This window comes from Myxine glutinosa, unplaced genomic scaffold (genome assembly GCF_964187855.1).
Source record: "Myxine glutinosa unplaced genomic scaffold, kmMyxGlut1.1 SCAFFOLD_182, whole genome shotgun sequence".
NCBI classification, from domain to species: domain Eukaryota; kingdom Metazoa; phylum Chordata; class Myxini; order Myxiniformes; family Myxinidae; genus Myxine; species Myxine glutinosa.
In genome coordinates, this window is record NW_027616374.1 from 470,454 (window position 1) to 489,133 (window position 18,680).

Sequence of the window (18,680 nt, forward strand, 5' to 3'; positions counted from 1 at the left end):
GGCTACAGGGGTGACGGCTCCAATTTTGGGCTGTGGGGTTGTGGAGATGGAGTTGGGCAGTCTGGAAGTCAATGTGGTTGTATGAGTGGCCGAGGTGTGCGACCAATGTCTTCTGAGATTGAGTTTCCTGGTGGAACACGACTGTCAAATAGATCTTTGGCGAGGCCACATGTGATTGGGTACTGAGAGCCTGCAATTGGTCGGACTGGGGGATGACGAGGAGGCGCAGGTGACGTGGCTGGAGGTGCCACCCAGGTCCAAGGCTGTGGTAATGGCGTAGTTGGCAGCAGGTGCTCACCACATTGGCAAGCTTGGGCTAGTGGAGCCGTGGTCCTCACAGGGGGCTGAAGGATTGATGGTGGGTCGCACCCTCGTGGGCCTATGTTGGCGGTTCGGCTGTTCAACTTATGTATATGTGTGTTTCTCTTTAGGACATGGTCAATAGTTGCCAAACAACAGTAATACAGGTAATATTTGTGAATGTATCATTGTTCTGAATGATACTGCATGTTTTAGATGGATGGCTTTGCTTGCAATGACCAGGTCCACAATTGCAGTCTCATGTTGTTCTGTGAACATTCGTCCTCTGCCACCAGAAGGTGGTTTTCTTCCAATTGTAAAAATGTATGGAATGTTGACAGACGGGAATACAATATGCAATTGAATGAAAGCAAAACGACACCTCAAAATATAGTTTTTCTCGATCGCTCGCAGTACAATACACTAGAGACAGTATAGAGGTGTACACTTTGCAAAGGTCACTTACCTATTGTCATTCCTGAAGATACGAATGATTGAAGCAATCTTTGATCTTTTTGAAATTAGACTTGTTTGATTGGAGGGCCAGCTGGTATTAATAAGGCAGGGGTCTTTCTCTCGGAGAGTAGTTAATGCATGGAATGGTCTCGCTGGAAAGGTAGTGGCAGCAGAAACAATAGATGAGTTTAAATTGGAATTAGATAGGTACCTGGAAGCATTGGAGTCTTGTCTGTGGGGGTCTTGTCAAGGGGTGGTGTGTGGTTGATGTGTGCTTCTCACCGAAGAACAGCCTTACCCACTCCCCTCCTCCAACCCCCGGAAAGAAAAACAGAACAAAAATCTTCAGAAGAACTCCAAAAAATAACTACAGTATATTTTTTGGACATTTTACCTATTTTTAATAGAAATGGGTCAGGTGTTGATGTGGCACAGGCATGATGGGCCGAATGGCCTCCTCCTGCGTCTAAATTCCTTGTGTATGGTTGTGTACCTCATGAGATTGGGTTGCATCTGTTGATCAGCTTCTCTCATGGTCAGTCCAAGGGTTGATTACGTGATCAACGATGGTTGGTTGTATCTTTTTTGATAGATTACGTGTTGCTCCGTCTTGTCTTGTCTTGTCTTGTCTTCCCTCTCGTACCTGCTCTATTTCTCTCCCACAACTGAGAGTTCACCTGTGGCCCCTTTTATTCATTATTAAGGTCTGATAGATGATGAAAATTGTATTCCTGATATGTGAACCACATTGCAAACCATGTCTACAGAAAACAGACTTTTTGGAACGTCGTCCACATTTTCCAGGCAATCATCATGTAACTTTGTTATAAAACATTATCCAAGGGTAGGCATTCCTGTCTTGAAAGTTATGTTTGTCAATTGCTCAAGCGTTTGCAGATAAAATTTAAAGGCGAATATATGTGAAAAAGTGAGGGCGAGGGGGAAAAGCGAGTACCTCGGCCGACATTCCACAACATTGTCAAGAAAGGTTGTGGACGCCTATTACTTGTGTATTAAATGATACTAGTGAGATACCCGTGCTATGCACGGGTGGGAGGCCATGAGCAAACAGACAATGCAGAAACGGCGAATGCTAAAGCATGAAACCAATTAATTCCACATTCCTGTAGCACCTTCAGTCGCACGTCAGACATGGACAGCAAGTTCGTGAAAGACTTCCATGAAAAACGTACCCGTTCGCAAACAAACGGGTACGTATGTTCCATTCCCAGTCAATGGCGAATCTGCATATGACGATCTGCGAATTTCATGTTTAGAACGTAAAACCGTCACTGCATTTCATCATTCACTTGAACTCGATATCTCTTTTTCATTCCAAACAGCATAACTCCAATCACAAATACACATTAATATAATAAACTTTTAACAACATTCGTGACATAAACAAATATTTAAATCCTGATGTGAAGTTCCGTACGGGTGGGTGAATACAATTACGAATTCAAAATCGTAATTGTATTCACTCAATTCCAATCATCCTTTGATACTTTAACAAAACGATTAACATGATTAACGTTTAACGATTAAACATTACGATTGAATGACGGTTGTATTGGGATATTATCAAACCCGCGCATTGCCGTAATCTGTCCACTTCCACATTCGCGGCAGGTTCGTAATTCTCATCAAAATCTAAACAGTATTTGTAGAATTTCAATAAAAGCCACATCACTGTTCATATCGGTAAATATTATTCCATCGTGTTTGGAAAAACTGGAAAATTGGGGAAAAAATTGGAAAAACAATATAGCCTATTTTACTGCAAGGGGTCCCAGGAACACCCACCCAAAATATCGTTGCGATCGGTTTGGCCGTTTTTGTGGTACCTTCGAACGGACAGACGGACATGTGGTGAATTATAGTAAGATTCGACCCCATTGCTTAGTGGGCGTAGGGAAATGTTTTAGGCCCCACAAAAAAAAAATGGAACAAAAAACATAAAAATTTGACTTCTCCAAAATGCCAACAGGATTAGACGAGCAACGGGCGATGCCAGGAACCCCAGTTAGTATTAAATAAGGCCATTCTCTGTGATGTGCGTACGTTTGATAATCATAAATCATAAAAAAAATAGGGCTGGGTTGGTCTCCACCTGATTTTGCATACGTGTTGGTCTGGTGTGGTACCTACGGTCAGGTCACGGGTACAGAAAAAAAGAATTCCACAATAATAGATTTTTCCAAAGTAATGCTCGCATGCCACAAGTAATTAAATGAATGAATGTTTGTGATGACTGTATCATGTATACATATCTGCATGCCACGACATTATTCAGCTGAGTTGATTCACAAGCCATTGATGTGTGCATAAAATTATAGCTTGATAGATCGTAAATTGCAATTCTGGGATCGGGAAAGGGAGACAGGAGCGGAATGGGTTGGGGAGGGGTGGCGAGGGGCATAATTAGTTATTTCCGGGAGTTTAGGTCTCCAATGTCTCGAAAGAATATCATGTTTCATTGGACTGATGAAAACTAGAACTTTTTCTTCGTCCCCTCCCACCCGATTCCTCCCGTCACTCATCCGACTGCCCCCACCCCTCCCACCTCACGTCATGTGAAGGTTTATAAAGGCAGCACAGAGAACATGCTGGCCAGATTCTGCAGGAGCAGATATTCTGCATCAGCAACAAGAACAAGGAAGAAGAAGCTCTGTGACACCTCGTCTATTCGAGCAGAATGAAACTCCAAAATGTGCCTTCATTGCTGATGATTCTGCTGTATATCCAGATAGGTGAGATTGGCTGGTTTGCTGGTATGGGTTCTTCTTATTCCCATATCTGATGAATTGATGAAGTTTAAATTAAACTCTAATGAATGTTCTTCAACTGGGGCGATCATTCCCTAATGATATTTAACGGGTCCGTAGTCTGATTTGTAACATCGGACCTCAGCATTTGTCGACACCGAAAATTCATTTGTCGGAAGTGCATTCTCCATATAATCGTTTCCCAATTAGACCCGATTCTTTATTTTATAGTTTATTTGGACATTGATGAAAACCTTTCAGAAATATGAAACATGTCCGTCAAACTTGTGCATAATCCTGGGATCTATGGAACTTGATCTTTCATTTTTTTTTTTTTCTTCCTCTAAACACCTCTTACAGGTGGGCACACAGCAACGAGAGTTTACAAGGTGATTGGTGGGAAGGCATGCGTCCCTCATTCTCAGCCATGGCAGGCATCAATGATAAACCAAAATGGGGTACACAAGTGTGGTGCGGTCCTCATCAGTCAGAGATGGGCTCTTACGGCTGCACACTGTCTACAAAGGTATTTCATCGTCATTGCACATTGTCTACGTAGGTATTTATTCCTTTGCGTTACCTTTTAAAGGAGCAGATTTTTTTGTTTCCTCAAAAACTTGGTCTATTCTCTCTTTCTTTACCTTTTTATCAATGCAGCTCGTTTATTTAACGCTTGGCCTCAATGAGGACTATATAGTCCGTGACTGGAGCCTTCAACATTAAACAAAAGAAGAAAAAAAAGAGAAAGTCTTTGCTGCATTTGCCTCATAGGTGCTTACCATATTGCTACTATATATAATGTACGTCCATGTTTTAACATATGTATCAATACAAAGCTCAACACAGGCCTCAAATATCACCTACAAGAAGTAGAACGTTCTACAATTAGGCAAAGGGTATGGCATCATTTATTGGTCGACTATTGGCTTCAAAACCTGGAGTGAGATCCTAAACATGCAGAATCAAAGAATCTTTTCCATACGTTATGGAAAATAGAGAGGACGAGAGAGAAGCAGAGAAAGGGGAGAGAGGGGGAAGAGGGAGAGTCAGAGAGGTGTAAAGGAAGAGAGAGAGAGGGGGAAAGAGAGAGAGAGAGAGAGGGGGAAAGAGAGAGAGAGAGGGGGAAAGAGAGATAGAGGGGGGGGGGGGAGAAAGGGAGAGAGAGAGAGGGGGAAAGATAGATAGAGGGAGGGGGGGAGAAAGGGAGAGAGAGAGAGGGGGAAAGGGAGAGAGAGAGAGAGAGGGGGAAAGAGAGATAGAGGGTGGGGGGGGAGAAAGGGAGAGAGAGAGAGGTGTAAAGGGAGAGAGAGAGAGGGGGAAAGAGAGAGAGAGAGGGGGAAAGAGAGAGAGAGAGGGGGAAAGAGAGATAGAGGGGGGGGGGGGAGAAAGGGAGAGAGAGAGGGGGAAAGATAGATAGAGGGGGGGGGGGGGAGAAAGGGAGAGAGAGAGAGGGGGAAAGGGAGAGAGAGAGGGGGAAAGATAGATAGAGGGGGGGGGGAGAAAGGGAGAGAGAGAGGGGGGGAAAGGGAGAGAGAGAGAGAGGGGGAAAGAGAGATAGAGGGGGGGGGGGAAGAAAGGGAGAGAGATAGAGGGGGAAAGATAGATAGAGGGGGGGGGGAGAAAGGGAGAGAGAGAGAGGGGGAAAGGGAGAGAGAGGGAGGTTGAGAGAGGATAGGAAGAGAGAGGAGGGAAAGAGAGAGAGAGAGGGGGGGGGGAAGGAGAGACAGAGAGGAGTAAAGGGAGAGATAGAGAGGAGGAGAGGGAGAGAGAGGGGAAAGAGAGAGAGAGAGAGGGGGGGGGGGGAGAAATAGAGGAAGAGGGAGAGAAAGGGGAGAGAGGGGGGGGGGTAGAGGGAGAGACAGAGAGGAGTAAAGGGAGAGATAGAGAGGAGAGGGATAGAGAGGGGAAAGAGAGAGAGAGAGAGAGAGAGAGAGAGGGGAAAGAGAGAGGGGAAAGAGAGAGGGGAAAGAGAGAGGGGAAAGAGAGAGGGGAAAGAGAGAGGGGAAAGAGAGAGGGGAAAGAGAGAGGGGAAAGGGAGAGGGAGAGGGAGAGAGAGAGAGAGAGAGAGAGAGAGAGGGCGGGGAGAGAGAGAGGGGGGAAAGAGAGAGGGGAAAGAGAGAGGGGAAAGAGAGAGGGGAAAGAGAGAGGGGAAAGGGAGAGGGAGAGGGAGAGAGAGAGAGAGAGAGAGGGGGGGGGAAGAGAGAGAGAGAGAGGGGAAAGAGAGAGGGGAAAGAGAGAGGGGAAAGAGAGAGGGGAAAGAGAGAGGGGAAAGGGAGAGGGAGAGAGAGAGAGAGAGGGGGGGGGGGGGAAAGAGAGATAAAGGGGAGGAGATGAAAGGGAGAGAGAAGAGGGAGGTTGAGAGAGAAGGATAGGAACAGAGGAGGGAAAGAGAGAGAGAGAGAGAGGAGGGGAGGGGGGGGGGATAGAGGAAGAGAGAGGGGGAAGGAGAGAGAAAGAGAGAGGACAGAGAAAGGGGAAGAAGAGAGAGAAGGAGAAGGAGTAAGAGGAGGGAAAGAGAGGGGGAGAGAGAGAGGGAGAAAGGGAGAGAGAGATTGTGCAAGTGAGGTGAGCGGGTGCAAAATGTGAGGTGTACATTAACTAGAGGAGAGGAACACTAATCCGGATTAAACGAAGCAGGTGAAGAGGGATGGAAAAGACAACAGACTGGTTTTTAATTGTGCTGCAGTGAACAAATCCAAGACGTGGTGGCGTGATGTTTTGAGTGTCTTAAATAATCCGACTTAGTGATTTAATGGTTCGAGCATCTGCTCAGAGTCTCGGAGGTTGGTGGTTCGAACCCCGGCCGAGTCCGACCGAAGACTTAAACAATGGTTCGTGGTGCTTCCTCGCTTGGTGCTCGGCATTGAAAAGCACAAAGAGCAGATGAAACAAACATAGGTTGGCAACCATGGCCTTTGATGGAATCGCTGCCGATGTGGAAGTTTCTTGGAAGGGAACTCATACATTACGAGTCCGAAAGAAACATTTTCTTAAATGAAAAATCATGTACGGATGGAATCCCCAAAAAAACAACCAAATAAGGAAGAAAAAACAAAGAAAAAGAAAACAAAACTGTTTTTGATGTAAAAATGGTGAACCACGAGGCTCCCACCCCTCTATCTCATACAAGTCCCTTCCCTAGATCCCTTAATGTCCCGTCCGATATTCCCGTCCCTGCCGTCTTAACTCAGACATTCTGCTGCCTTGTTGTCCTTCACTTTTGGAGTCGTCTATTTATTACGTCCGCCACCGAAAGTGGATGGAGGTTGTTTTCACCCCTGTCTGTTTGTTTGTAAACAGGATATCCCAAAAGGTTATGGACGGATTTGAACGAAACATTTTGGGCGGGTTGTGTGTGTGACGATGACAAATCGATTTGATTTTGGTGAAGATTCGAATCTGGATCCGGATACGAGAATTTAAATTATTTTTAAGTGATTCATGACCATTGACAGATGGCGCCAAAAACTATATGTAGCATGATATTTCAAAAAGTTGTGGACGAATTATTACAAATACTACGTGAACGAGTTGGTTAACGACAAGAAAAGCCGATTCGATTTTGGCTCAGGTCGGAATCCAGATCTGACCTATCAGTGGGATACAAAACGTAAACTGTTCAGCCAGGTGGAGGTATGCGCTCCACCGAGTGCCGTTCTAGTTTCATATGCCAACATGGCAGATTATTTCTTAACAAACTCTCCTTTTATTTTTTCTTTTTTTGTATACAGAGTCGAGGCTCGTGAAAGAGCTAACATTTATCAAACAAACAAATCAAACAAACAAGCAAACAATGTATATAAAAAGGGGAGCGGTCGACAAGATGGGGAGAGAAGGGGAGGAAGCACACAAACAACATTTGAGAGCAGGGACATCGGGAGATGTGTGGGAGGGGGAGGGCCTGGGGGGAGGCAGGATAGGTATAAAACGCAAGGACACCAAGGACTTCCCGGAAAGAACTCCTTTCTCTTTCTCTGCGCCTTCCCTTCTATTCTATCCCCATACTCCTACATCCTCCCAATCGTCCTTCCCTTTTCTCCTAAACTCTGCTCACTGCTCACCTCATTTCCTTCTCCTACATTCTCTTCTTTTCCTCCATTTTAATTTCCTCAATGTACTCCCTACCTATGCGCACACAACCAGATACCTCCATTCCTATAATCTCTCTTTTCCTCCATTTTAATTTCCTCAATGTACTCCCTACCTATGCGCACACAACCAGATACCTCCATTCCTATAATCTCTCTTTTCCTCAATGTTGGCATTTATAATTTTTTTTTTTTTTACCCTGTGTGTACATGTAATAAATAGATGCCTTATATCTTACATTTCACGTGGCCTTTCAATACAAGACAGGGACTTTTCGGCACAAGAGACGTTTTATGGGAGAGTTTCTCACTCTGCGCATGCGTAAATTGTGTTGAACAGGTTGTGGTGTATTGTGGGTGAATTGTTTTTAAAATCTGATTAAAACATTTTTTTTTTGTTATGGTACTGCTACAATTGCCAAGAGTAAAGGTCGCTTCCTTTGGTTGGAATCATTTTAATTACTTCAACCATTGTTGTGCTCGGCTGGATGACATTTATCAAGAATTTGGTGGATGAACAATTCGGCGAGTTTGGGATCTCTTGATTTGGTACTTTAGCGAAATATTCCGGCATTTTTTTCATTCTTGCTGGTCTCTATCCCAAGGTGGATGCGAGACTATTACAATGCTCCTGACTGCCTGTGTGTGTGTGTGTGTGTGTGTGTGTGTGTGTGTGTCTGTATGTGTGTCTGTATGTGTGTCTGTATGTGTGTCTGTATGCGTGTGTGTCTGTATGTGTGTCTGTATGCGTGTGTGTCTGTATGTGTGTCTGTATGTGTGTCCACACCTATACATTTTCACTTTAAAAATGGTTTTCTCCGCAACCACTCGTCCGATCGATCCAAAACTTCAAACATAGGAGGGACTCCCCATGGAGAATATTTTATTGCAAACTTGGTATGGCAGCCATATAGGATTAAAGGGAAACTTTGGACAGCATTTTTTTCTGAAACCACTCAGGGGAAAAAAATGAATCTTGGCATATGTCATCAACTCCCCACAGGGTATATATAGTGATAACAATGACATCATCGTTGAAGTGGTATTCCAGCCATCATTGGTTGAATAGAAATCCTTGTCCAAAAATCTGAAACTTCATATATCTCATCTATTACCCGATGCGAGTGAATTGAATTGAATTTATGATGTTATATGTCGCATGGTATGGCAGCCATATTGGATTAAAGGAAAACATTTGGACATAATTTTCTCTGATACTGCTCAACATAACAAATTGAAACTTGGCATATATCATCAACTCCCCATGGAGTATATAAGGTGATAACAATGACATCATCGGTGAAGTGGTATTCCAGCCATAATTGGTTGAATTGAAATGTTTGTCTGAAAAATCTGAAACTTCATGTATCTGATCTATGACCCGATGTTAGGGAAGACCCAATGCTGGGGAAGAATTAACATTATGATGTGCATAACACATGCCAAGAACCTATGTGACATAATAGGGTGAATGAAATGAATGAATGATCGTTTTAAGGCCATTTTCCCCGCTAGAGCGGGGGTTAGCCGTGCGGGCCCCATGACAATCATGGTGCCCTGTTTGAGGCAATGTTTTTATGGCCGGATGCCCTTCCTGACGCCAACCCTTGGTCGCCTCTTACGATGCGCAGTGATACGGTGCACCTATTCTAAACTGGGGTACACACCGTGATCATTCATCCCAGCAAGCTGGTACTCAATTTGCCGACCTCGGAAGGATGACAGGCTGAGTCAACCCCCCGGGCGTTAATTCAGCGATCGACCGGGATTCGAACCCAGGATCCTAGGATCCCAAGCCGGCACCCTAACCGCTAAGCCAACACAAGGCTAATGTGACATAATAGGGTGCATGGATGATATGGGTATGTGGTCCATAATAGTAGCATGTTTAGTTAACGATGGTTGAATTCAGTTTTTGTTCAGAATTAAAGCACGAGGCCTCGTTCTAGTTGGTTATAAAAACGTTACAGAATAAAAGCTATGGCTTTCAAAAGCTTATACTTCAATGTATAGTAGCTTTTCAGCATATCAATTTGTACATAATTGATGGGGTGGCCATTTTTTTCCCCGTGCCATCCATACATATGGAGTGCTACCATATTCCATAATAAGACACTGCGTTGTTTGAAAGAAGAGCCTGGTGTTGGTTTAGCGGTTAGGGTGCCGGCTTGGGATCCTAGGATCCTGGGTTCGTAATCCCGGTCGATCGCTGAATTAACGCCAGGGGGGTTGACTCAGCCCGTCATCCTTCCGAGGTCGGCAAATTGAGTACCAGTTCACTGGTAATTCCCTGTGTGTCGCAAAAGGCGACTAACAGGTTGGCGGCAGGAAGGGCATCCGGTCGTAAAACATTGCTTCAAAAATGGGACCACCGTGCCCTAAAAAAAGGCCAACCCCCGCTCTGCGGGGAAAAATGGACTCTAAAGGTGGTTGTTTGTTGTTTGAAAGAAGAGATTACTAATGATGCCCAGATTACTTCGTTTAATGGCAAGAAGCATCATCAAGTGTGACTAATGTCATTAGTGACATTAGTGAAAACTCAAGACCTGCTCATTTTACTTCCCAAATTATTGCAGTCAAAAAGTTGAAATTTGACGAAGCAGTCACGTCATGCCAGGATTGATGTGCTTGAAGAGAAAGTGAATGTCTCAAGTGAAACTGAACCAAAATAAATGTTGAATAGCTGTCTCTCCATTTCACATATTTGTCTCCTACATAGTATTCAGTTTAAAAAATGGAGGTCAGTGTAAGGGTGAATACCACTGACCCATTTCCTTCCCCTGACCACCTCTTTCTCCCAGCGTCCCTCCATGGCGATCAGTCACCTTACTGCTTGGCAAGTACCACACGTACTCATCTGAGGTTACCGAGCAGAAGGTGCTTGTGGATCGACGTATTGAACATCCAATGTATGACCCAGAAACTCGGGACCATGACCTCGCTTTGCTTCGTCTGGCAAAACCTGCATGCCTTTCTCGATATGTTCAACCAATCGCACTTCCTGGTCACCCAACATACCCCAACCAACCCTGCACTATCTCTGGATGGGGTCGTGCCGATGGTAAGAAATATGATGATGTTACCGGAGAGATTAAAGGGACTGGTTCAAATGCTAAAATGGCAATTAACATATTTCTGGGTGTCATTATTATGTCCAAAGGATGACAAACTTATGATGACTGAACAATTTACTGACTACGAATAAATATATAACTTAATAAAGGATGTTAATAAGATGTATGGTAAATGACTCCGCTTACAAGAAACCTCAGAGGAAGAGGCCATTCATCCTTAAAGCAAGCACAATGGTTGCCAAGCTATGGTTGTTTGTCGGTGCTCTATCCGTTTTATATGCTGAGCATTATGCAAGGATGCAGCACATCCATTCCTAATCCCTCAGATCGGCAGTCTGCAGCCTCCCCAGTCTCTGCAGACCTGGACAAAATCACAGACTGGTCAAACAAGTGGAACATGTCTTTCAATCCTGACAAATCTCACACTCTCACTGCGTCTCTCCGAAAAGACCGACTGGACAACCCTCCCATCCACTTTCTCAACAATCCTCTCCAAGAAGTTCTGTCACTCAAGCTTTTGGGTCTCACTATCTGCCACATGGGAAAACCACATTTCCAAGCTGGCCTCTAAAGCCAGTCGCCGACTGGGCATCCTCCATCGTGCGAAGTCCTTCCTTGGCACACCTGAGCTCCTCACCACATACAAGGCTTTCATCCGCAGCTCAATGGAATATTGTTCCCCCCTCTGGGCCGGTGCTCCTGCCTCACACCTAGCACGGCTTCACGCTGTTGAAACCAAAACTTTCAGAATCATTGGAATCTCCCGCGATGAAGCTAACAGACACACTGACAAAGTGGACCAATTGCTTAAGGTCACTTTTAGGTTCGTGTGCACAAGGTAATTACTTCGCTGATAAAGGGTAATTGAAACACAAACTTTTAGGCTTCAAACTAACAGCAGTAGGCAAACACAGATTGTAGTGTTTGCCTCTGTATTTTAAAGTTTTGTACATGTGGGTAGTAGTTAAAACATGATCCCATGAGCTTTCTGGCTATGTGATCAACAATGCAACTCATGGATTAACAATGCAACCCTTGAGCAATGCAACTCATGGATTAACAATGCAACTCATGGATTAACAATGCAACCCTTTTTTTTTTTTCTTTTTTTTGTATACAAGATCGAGGCTCGTGAAAGAGCGAACATTAATCACACAGAAAGACAAACAGACACACAAAACAAATAACATCGGGAGCGGTAGACAAGATGGGGAGAGAGGGGGAAGGACTCAAACACAACATTTGAGAGCAGGGACCGAGAGACATGGAGACATCGAGAGAACTGTGGGAGGGAGAGGGCTTTGGGGGGAAGGCATGGGAAGGGGGGGGGGGGGCGGTGGGAGAGGTATAAAACGTATGGACACTGCCAAGACTTCCAGGAAAGAAGTTGGAATTTCAAACAAGGTGGATCTGGGGTGAATTAGTGGGGGTAGAAAAGATCAAGGTTTTGGATGGGGGAAGATAAGAGATGGTGGTGAACAGCTGTTTTGAAGACCTGGAGGGAGGAGTGTGATTGAAGTGAGTATGGGAGTTTGTTCCAGAGGCGGGAGAAAAGAGGAATGAAAGAGTGAAGGTGAGCAGAGAGCCGAGATTTCGGCAGTTTAACCATCAGAGGGTGGCTGGCAGATCTTGTGCGACCTGTAGGAATATTTGGGGGACAGAGCACAGAGAGAGCTGGGGGAGCAAGGCCGGAGAGGAGTCGGTAGAAGACAGAAAGACCACCTACCTGCCTGCGGTGAGTGAGTGAAAGGCCCTCAGAGATAGCTTCATCGCGGGAGATTCCAATGATTCTGAAAGCTTTGGATTCAACAGCGTGAAGCCGAGCCAGGTGTGAGGCAGGAGCACCAGCCCATAGGGGAGAACAGTATTCCATTGAGCTGCGGATGAAAGCCTTGTATGTGGTGAGGAGCTCAGGTGTGCCTAGGAAGGACTTCGCACGACGGAGGATGCCCAGTCGGCGACTGGCTTTGGAGGCCAGCTTGGAAATGTGGTTTTCCCAAGAAAGATCATGGCAGATGGTGAGACCCAAAAGCTTGAGCGACAGAACTTCTTGGAGAGGATTGTTGAGAAAGTAGATGGGAGGGTTGTCCAGTCGATCTTTTCGGAGAGACATAGTAAGAGTGTGAGATTTGTCAGGATTGAAAGACATGTTCCACATGTTTGACCAGTCTGTGATTTTGTCCAGGTCTTCAGAGAGTGAGGAGGCTGCAGACTGCCGATCTGAGGGAAGAGGAATGGAGCGGCAGAGAGTGGAGTCATCAGCAAAGAGATACAGAGGATTTTCCAGAGAGTCGGAGAGATCATTGATAAAGACCAGAAAAAGCACAGGGCCCAGCACATTGCCTTGGGGAACTCCAGCCTGAACGGGAAGGGGAGATGAGAGAAATCCATTCAGGGCCACACGTTGACTACGACCAGAGAGGAAGTCCGCAAGCCATGCATGGAGATTTCCATGGATACCATAGGAGGAGAGTTTGGTGAGCAGAGCTGGGTGCCAGACCGTATTGAAGGCACGTGATATGTCAAGGGAGACAGCTCTGATTTCCTGTTTGGCATTGAGGACCTCCATCCATTGTTGAGACAGCAGAAGCAGCATGTCCAGAGTAGAGTGACCTGGTCTGAAACCAAATTGCTGATCAGAGATCAAGCCATTGGAGAAGAGGAAAGATTTCATATCCGAAGCAATGATGGATTCCATGACTTTGCTGATAATTGGGAGCAGGCTGATTGGTCTCTAGTTGCATGGATCTGTTTTTGCACCTTTTTTGTGTAAAGCGGTAATGTTTGCTGATTTCCAGGATGCTGGCAGATGACCTTGAGCAAAAGATAGGGTGAAAAGAACAGAGAGAGGGTGAGATAGAGCGGCAGAGCAGGATTTTAGGACCCGTGGGCTGATGCCATCTGGTCCAGTTGCAGAATCAGAGTCGAGGTTTGACAAAAACTCCTCCACCTTGTCAGGAGAGAAGGTCACAGAGTCCAGGAGCAGTTTGGTTCGACTGGGAAAGGTGGGAACAGAGAGAGATGGGTTTGGGACTAAGGATTTTGAGGCAAACACAGAGTTGAGGCATTCGGCTTTGTCACGTGCGATGTCAACTGTGTGGCCATTTGAGGTAAGGGAGGGGATGGAGGGGGAACAAACACCAGAAACGGATTTGACCAGACGCCACCAGGATTTGGAGGAAGGAGACAGGTTTGAGAGTTCATTCTTGAGTGAGGAGAGATAGTGCTTCCTGGCACTCCTGAGGGTAGACACACACTTGTTCCGAGCTTGGTGGAAGGAACTGAGATTTCCTTCAGTTGGATTAGCCTTCCAAGAGGCAAAGGCAAGTTGAACCCTTGAGCAATGCAACTCATGGATTAACAATGCAACCCTTGAGCAATGCAACTCATGGATCAACAATGCAACTCATGGATTAACAATGCAACCCTTGAGCAATGCAACTCATGGATTAACAATGCAACCCTTGAGCAATGCAACTCATGGATTAACAATGCAACCCTTGAGCAATGCAACTCATGGATTAACAATGCAACCCTTGAGCAATGCAACTCATGGATTAACAATGCAACCCTTGAGCAATGCAGCTCATGGATTAACAATGCAACCCTTGAGCAATGCAACTCATGGATTAACAATGCAACCCTTGAGCAATGCAACTCATGGATCAACAATGCAACTCATGGATTAACAATGCAACCCTTGAGCAATGCAACTCATGGATTTACCAACGCATGTTTAAATCTATGATGAAGTAATTTTTTGCTGAATGTCAATTTCAAATAGTTTTATTTTCTCATGCATCATTAAAAAGGGAGATATTACATAACCGTGTGTGGATGCCAATCAAAGCAGGATGTGCCATGTACACTCCTCTAAATGTTTAATTCCTCTACAGCTCTGGCCTTGAATAAACCAGAGATCTAGACCTTGCTAGTTGGAGTTCACTTAAAGTTCATTCTTTGCTTTTGACTGCACCAACTTTTTTTTCTCTCTCTCTATTTCATCCACCTTCCTCCCATGAACAGATGGTTTCCCAGATAAGCTGCAGTGTCTCAATATGCCTGTGTTGGAGGAACGAAAATGCATGAACGCTTATGGGTCAAAAGCATTTTCCTTCAACATGTTGTGTGCTGGGTACTTGGATGGAAAGAAGGACTCTTGCAAGGTACCTGCACTCACAGCATACCTATATTGTTGTCTCGGAACGCATGAATTCAGTTAGCTACCTTTGTATTCAATGTATCTAATGTCTATGAATTGCTGCAGAAGCCATGTCTTCTCTGTGACTTCAGTGGAATCCATATGCAATGTTGTATGTTGCACTCTCTGTCCTTAAATATAAAAAAACTTGCATGACACCTCATCTTCTCTTGTTTACTGAACGTTGTTATTCAATCAATGAATTTAAAACTGTCTCGTTGCTGATGCCCTTACCCACATCTTATCTCCTCAATAGTCTTCCACCTTCTGCTAAATAGTTGCCATCTTCTTTCCTCTCACTGTGCTGTCTTCCTCACATCCCTATCCTTGTATCCTTTGTACCCAGGGTGATTCTGGTGGCCCACTCGTATGCGAAGGGCAGCTTCAGGGCATCGTCTCTTGGGGGAGAGGGTGTGGGAAGGAAAACTATCCAGGAGTTTACGCCAAAGTGTACGGTGCAAAATCTTGGATTGAGGGCATTGTTGATGGCAGTTCTACTTCCTATTCCTATTATCACCGCATTCGTTCAGGTTCACGGATCATGAATCATGGAGAAAAAAAGGACACGCACAGCAACAACTGACACTTCCACAGTCTATCCAAAAGCCTTAACATCATCTTCTGTCCTCTTTTAGTCCCTGACGGGTTGTGTAATTACTGCCATAATTAGCCAGATTTTTTTTTTTTAACTTGCATTATTGAAATGCCTAATGTGTCGCACTGCTGGTTTATTATTATTCATCATCCAAAAATGGACTAATGGATTTCTTCCACAATACAAATGAACTGTATTTATTATATAAATGAGGGATTTCAAGGTTGAAGTTAACTTTTTCTTCAAAATTATAAAGTTCAGGGAGGGTGATGACATGTCATCTTTCTCAAGGTATTTGGGGGACACACAATTCAGTTGTCTCATTGATGTCGGAGTGTGTTGATGCTATCCTACTAGAAATGTTTTTGATTGGTATGTTGCCATTTCAGGACAAATGCTTTGATGTCTTCATCATTTCTAAACTTGTTTTTGGCATTGTCCAAAGAAGAGACAATCACAAGGAGATAGGTCTGGACTGTAGGAACATTGATTTAGAGCTAACAAACCCATCTCTGCTTGAGTGCCCAAGTTCGTTTTATGTCTGGTAGAGTTGAGATCCTTTGATACCCACATATAACATTAACGGCCGAATTTACGAAAGGCGTTTATAAGTTAGACACGTGCAGGATCGCTACTCGAGCCATGATCGCAAGGTCAAAGTTAATCACCAATCGTGGGATCAAAACGTGGGATTCTCCAATGTGGATCACAACCTAATCACAAGCGTTTAAATAACAAAGAAACTCTTTTACATGTCGGCGAGGACATGTTTAAGAGTGTGTTTGAGCCTTAAGGCTTTGAAGCATTGCATGGCTTATCATTGGTAGTTTACATGGGAAGGTGAACTTGGAAACATTAGGAGTTCTTGAATTAGCTGAAGAGGAAGCAGAGGAGGACAGGAATAGTGCAGATCGCCACGTGTATTGATTAATCTTTGAGGATAGATGCAATCCTCAGTATGACAATATCAAATTTGTCAGGAGTTAGACTCGTAAAGGAATCATTTTCTTGTCTACTGAATATAGTGCTATGTGTCCGAGATCAATCTACAATGAGAAGCAATGTGCTGTATCCTCTCCAACAACTGTCCATGGCACTGCAATTATATGCAAGTGCATCAGTTCAAATAGATGTTGGAGATATGTGTGGTGTGTCACAGGCTAATCAGCTGTTTAGGTGTGCACAACGAATTGGCTATTTATTTCCCTTCGTAAATAGCTGTTTAGACGGGTGATTAGCTGTGTGTAAAACAATGTTTTTCACAATTTCAGGCTTAGGCGTATATGTTAGCAAGACACTCACGAAGCACCTTTCACAAATTTGGCCCTAAATGTTGAAATGAGCATGAGTGAGCGACTTTTTCTTCACTTCCAACAACAAAATATGATTCTTCTGTAATTGAACATTCAGTAATCCAACAGTTCTCTGGACACTATCTGTTCCACAAACGTAATCCTTCCATGAGTGTCAGCAGTTGGTTAAACTTGAAAATGCTCAACATCGCTTACCAAACTCACCGCGCCATTAACACTAAACCTGCATCACCAACTTGTGCAGACATTTTGCTGTGAATTTCAGATGGTTTCATGTTCAGTAGTGTGTTCAGTTGGTGAATTTCAGCTGGTTTCACAAGAACGCTCCTTTGTTTCACAGCACGTGACTGTTGGTCGCCATATTTGTTTTACCCAGAATACTCCGATAAGCAATGATGTCACTTCCTATACATCTTTCCCAGAGTTGCATGTCATTGCACTAAATTTCAGCATTCAACTATTTGTTAAATGTTCTACAATTAACAGTCCACACATCACCCACTGTCCTCACAAAGTTTGTTGCAGTATTAGAAGTGTGTTAGCCTGTGAAAGTTTACTATAACCACTGGAACATTTTTCGCCACACTGATATAAAATGTGGCGATATTAAACGACTGTTTAACCTTTTGCTTCACGTGCTTTGTTTGGTCCATTTCAATTATTATACATAACTCACTTTTTCTGCAGCACTTTTGATTTGTTGTCATTTTGGAGACCCGGCAGACCCTGTAAGGTAAAATATGGTTTAATTGAAGAACCCTACATTGTTCACTCATGTTATTGGTCAGTAAAAGGTGTTTGCAAGTGCTTATGAAAGTTTACGGTGTCACATATAGGACCTTTTAAACCTACATCAAATCAAAATCAAATCAAAAATGGTTTATTCTTTTGTTTGTGCAGAATAATTTTATTTTGGCTGTGCATACATTTGTGCTTCTTGCACTTAAAAAAATATTTTCTGAGGATTTTTTTCAAATGTGTCAATAAATTTTTTGTACAACTGCAATATTGTTTTCTTTTTGCATTAAACTGATGACAAAAATAGCTGAGATTGCAGGTTCAGTTTATACAGGTTTTGTCAGAGGAAGTAGGTTACCTCCTGTATAAACTTACCTCCTGTAAACTTGTATAAACAACAACAACAACAACAACATGCATTTTAAGGCCATTTTCCCTGCTAGAGCGGGGGTTAGCCTTGCGGTCCCCATGACAATCTTCTCCATCTTGCCCTATTTTCTGCATCTCTCCTTGTTAACCCCCTTGCCCGCATTTCTTCTTCGACCATCTTTAGCCAAGTCTTTCTCGGTCTTCCCCGTCCTCTACTTCCTTCTACATTAACTTCCATCACTCTTCTCAACCAGTCACTTTCATCCTTCCTCAACACATGACCAAACCAACTCAACCTGTTTCTCTTCACAGCATCAATCACAGGCTCTATTCCCATCATCTTTCGCAATTCATCATTTGTCTTCCTCTCTCTCAACGAGAGAAACAGGTTGTGGCTTCCAAGGCTAAATTGCATAAGAATGTTGATGTTCCTGTGGTAGTCTATGGTCCATGGAGGCTTGAACCGAATTCACTCAGCAGACGACAATGCCAAGACTAAGTCAGTATGACCGGGCCCACGCAATTGGAATGCTTGATGCGGGCATCTCAGCTATGGATGTGGACGCACATCTGCAAGTGCACGAATCAACCATAAGCCGGCTCAGACGTCGTTTAAGAGACTCTGGAAGTGTGGCAAATCATCGGAGAAGTGGTAGACCGCGAGTGACGACGCCCATTCAGGATCGTTACATCGTTCTGCAGCACCTCCGTGATCGACATCGCAACGCAGAAACCACCGCAAGGGAGACGCCTGGGCATATGAACAACAGGATTTTTG

At 44.2% G+C, this 18,680-nt stretch overlaps 1 protein-coding gene across 1 annotated transcript; it reads left to right on the forward strand.

Moving 5' to 3' along the window:
* The first annotated feature begins 239 nt into the window (after nt 1-239).
* On the forward strand, nt 240-17,832 carry LOC137434512 (trypsin-2-like). Its single transcript, XM_078768721.1, has 6 exons — nt 240-358; nt 3,339-3,509; nt 3,885-4,050; nt 10,414-10,673; nt 14,713-14,852; nt 15,234-17,832. The coding sequence occupies exons 2-6, from the start codon at nt 3,455-3,457 to the stop codon at nt 15,468-15,470; spliced, it is 858 nt and encodes a 285-aa protein (XP_078624847.1). The 5' UTR covers nt 240-358; nt 3,339-3,454; the 3' UTR covers nt 15,471-17,832.
* Nucleotides 17,833-18,680: the final 848 nt, after the last annotated feature.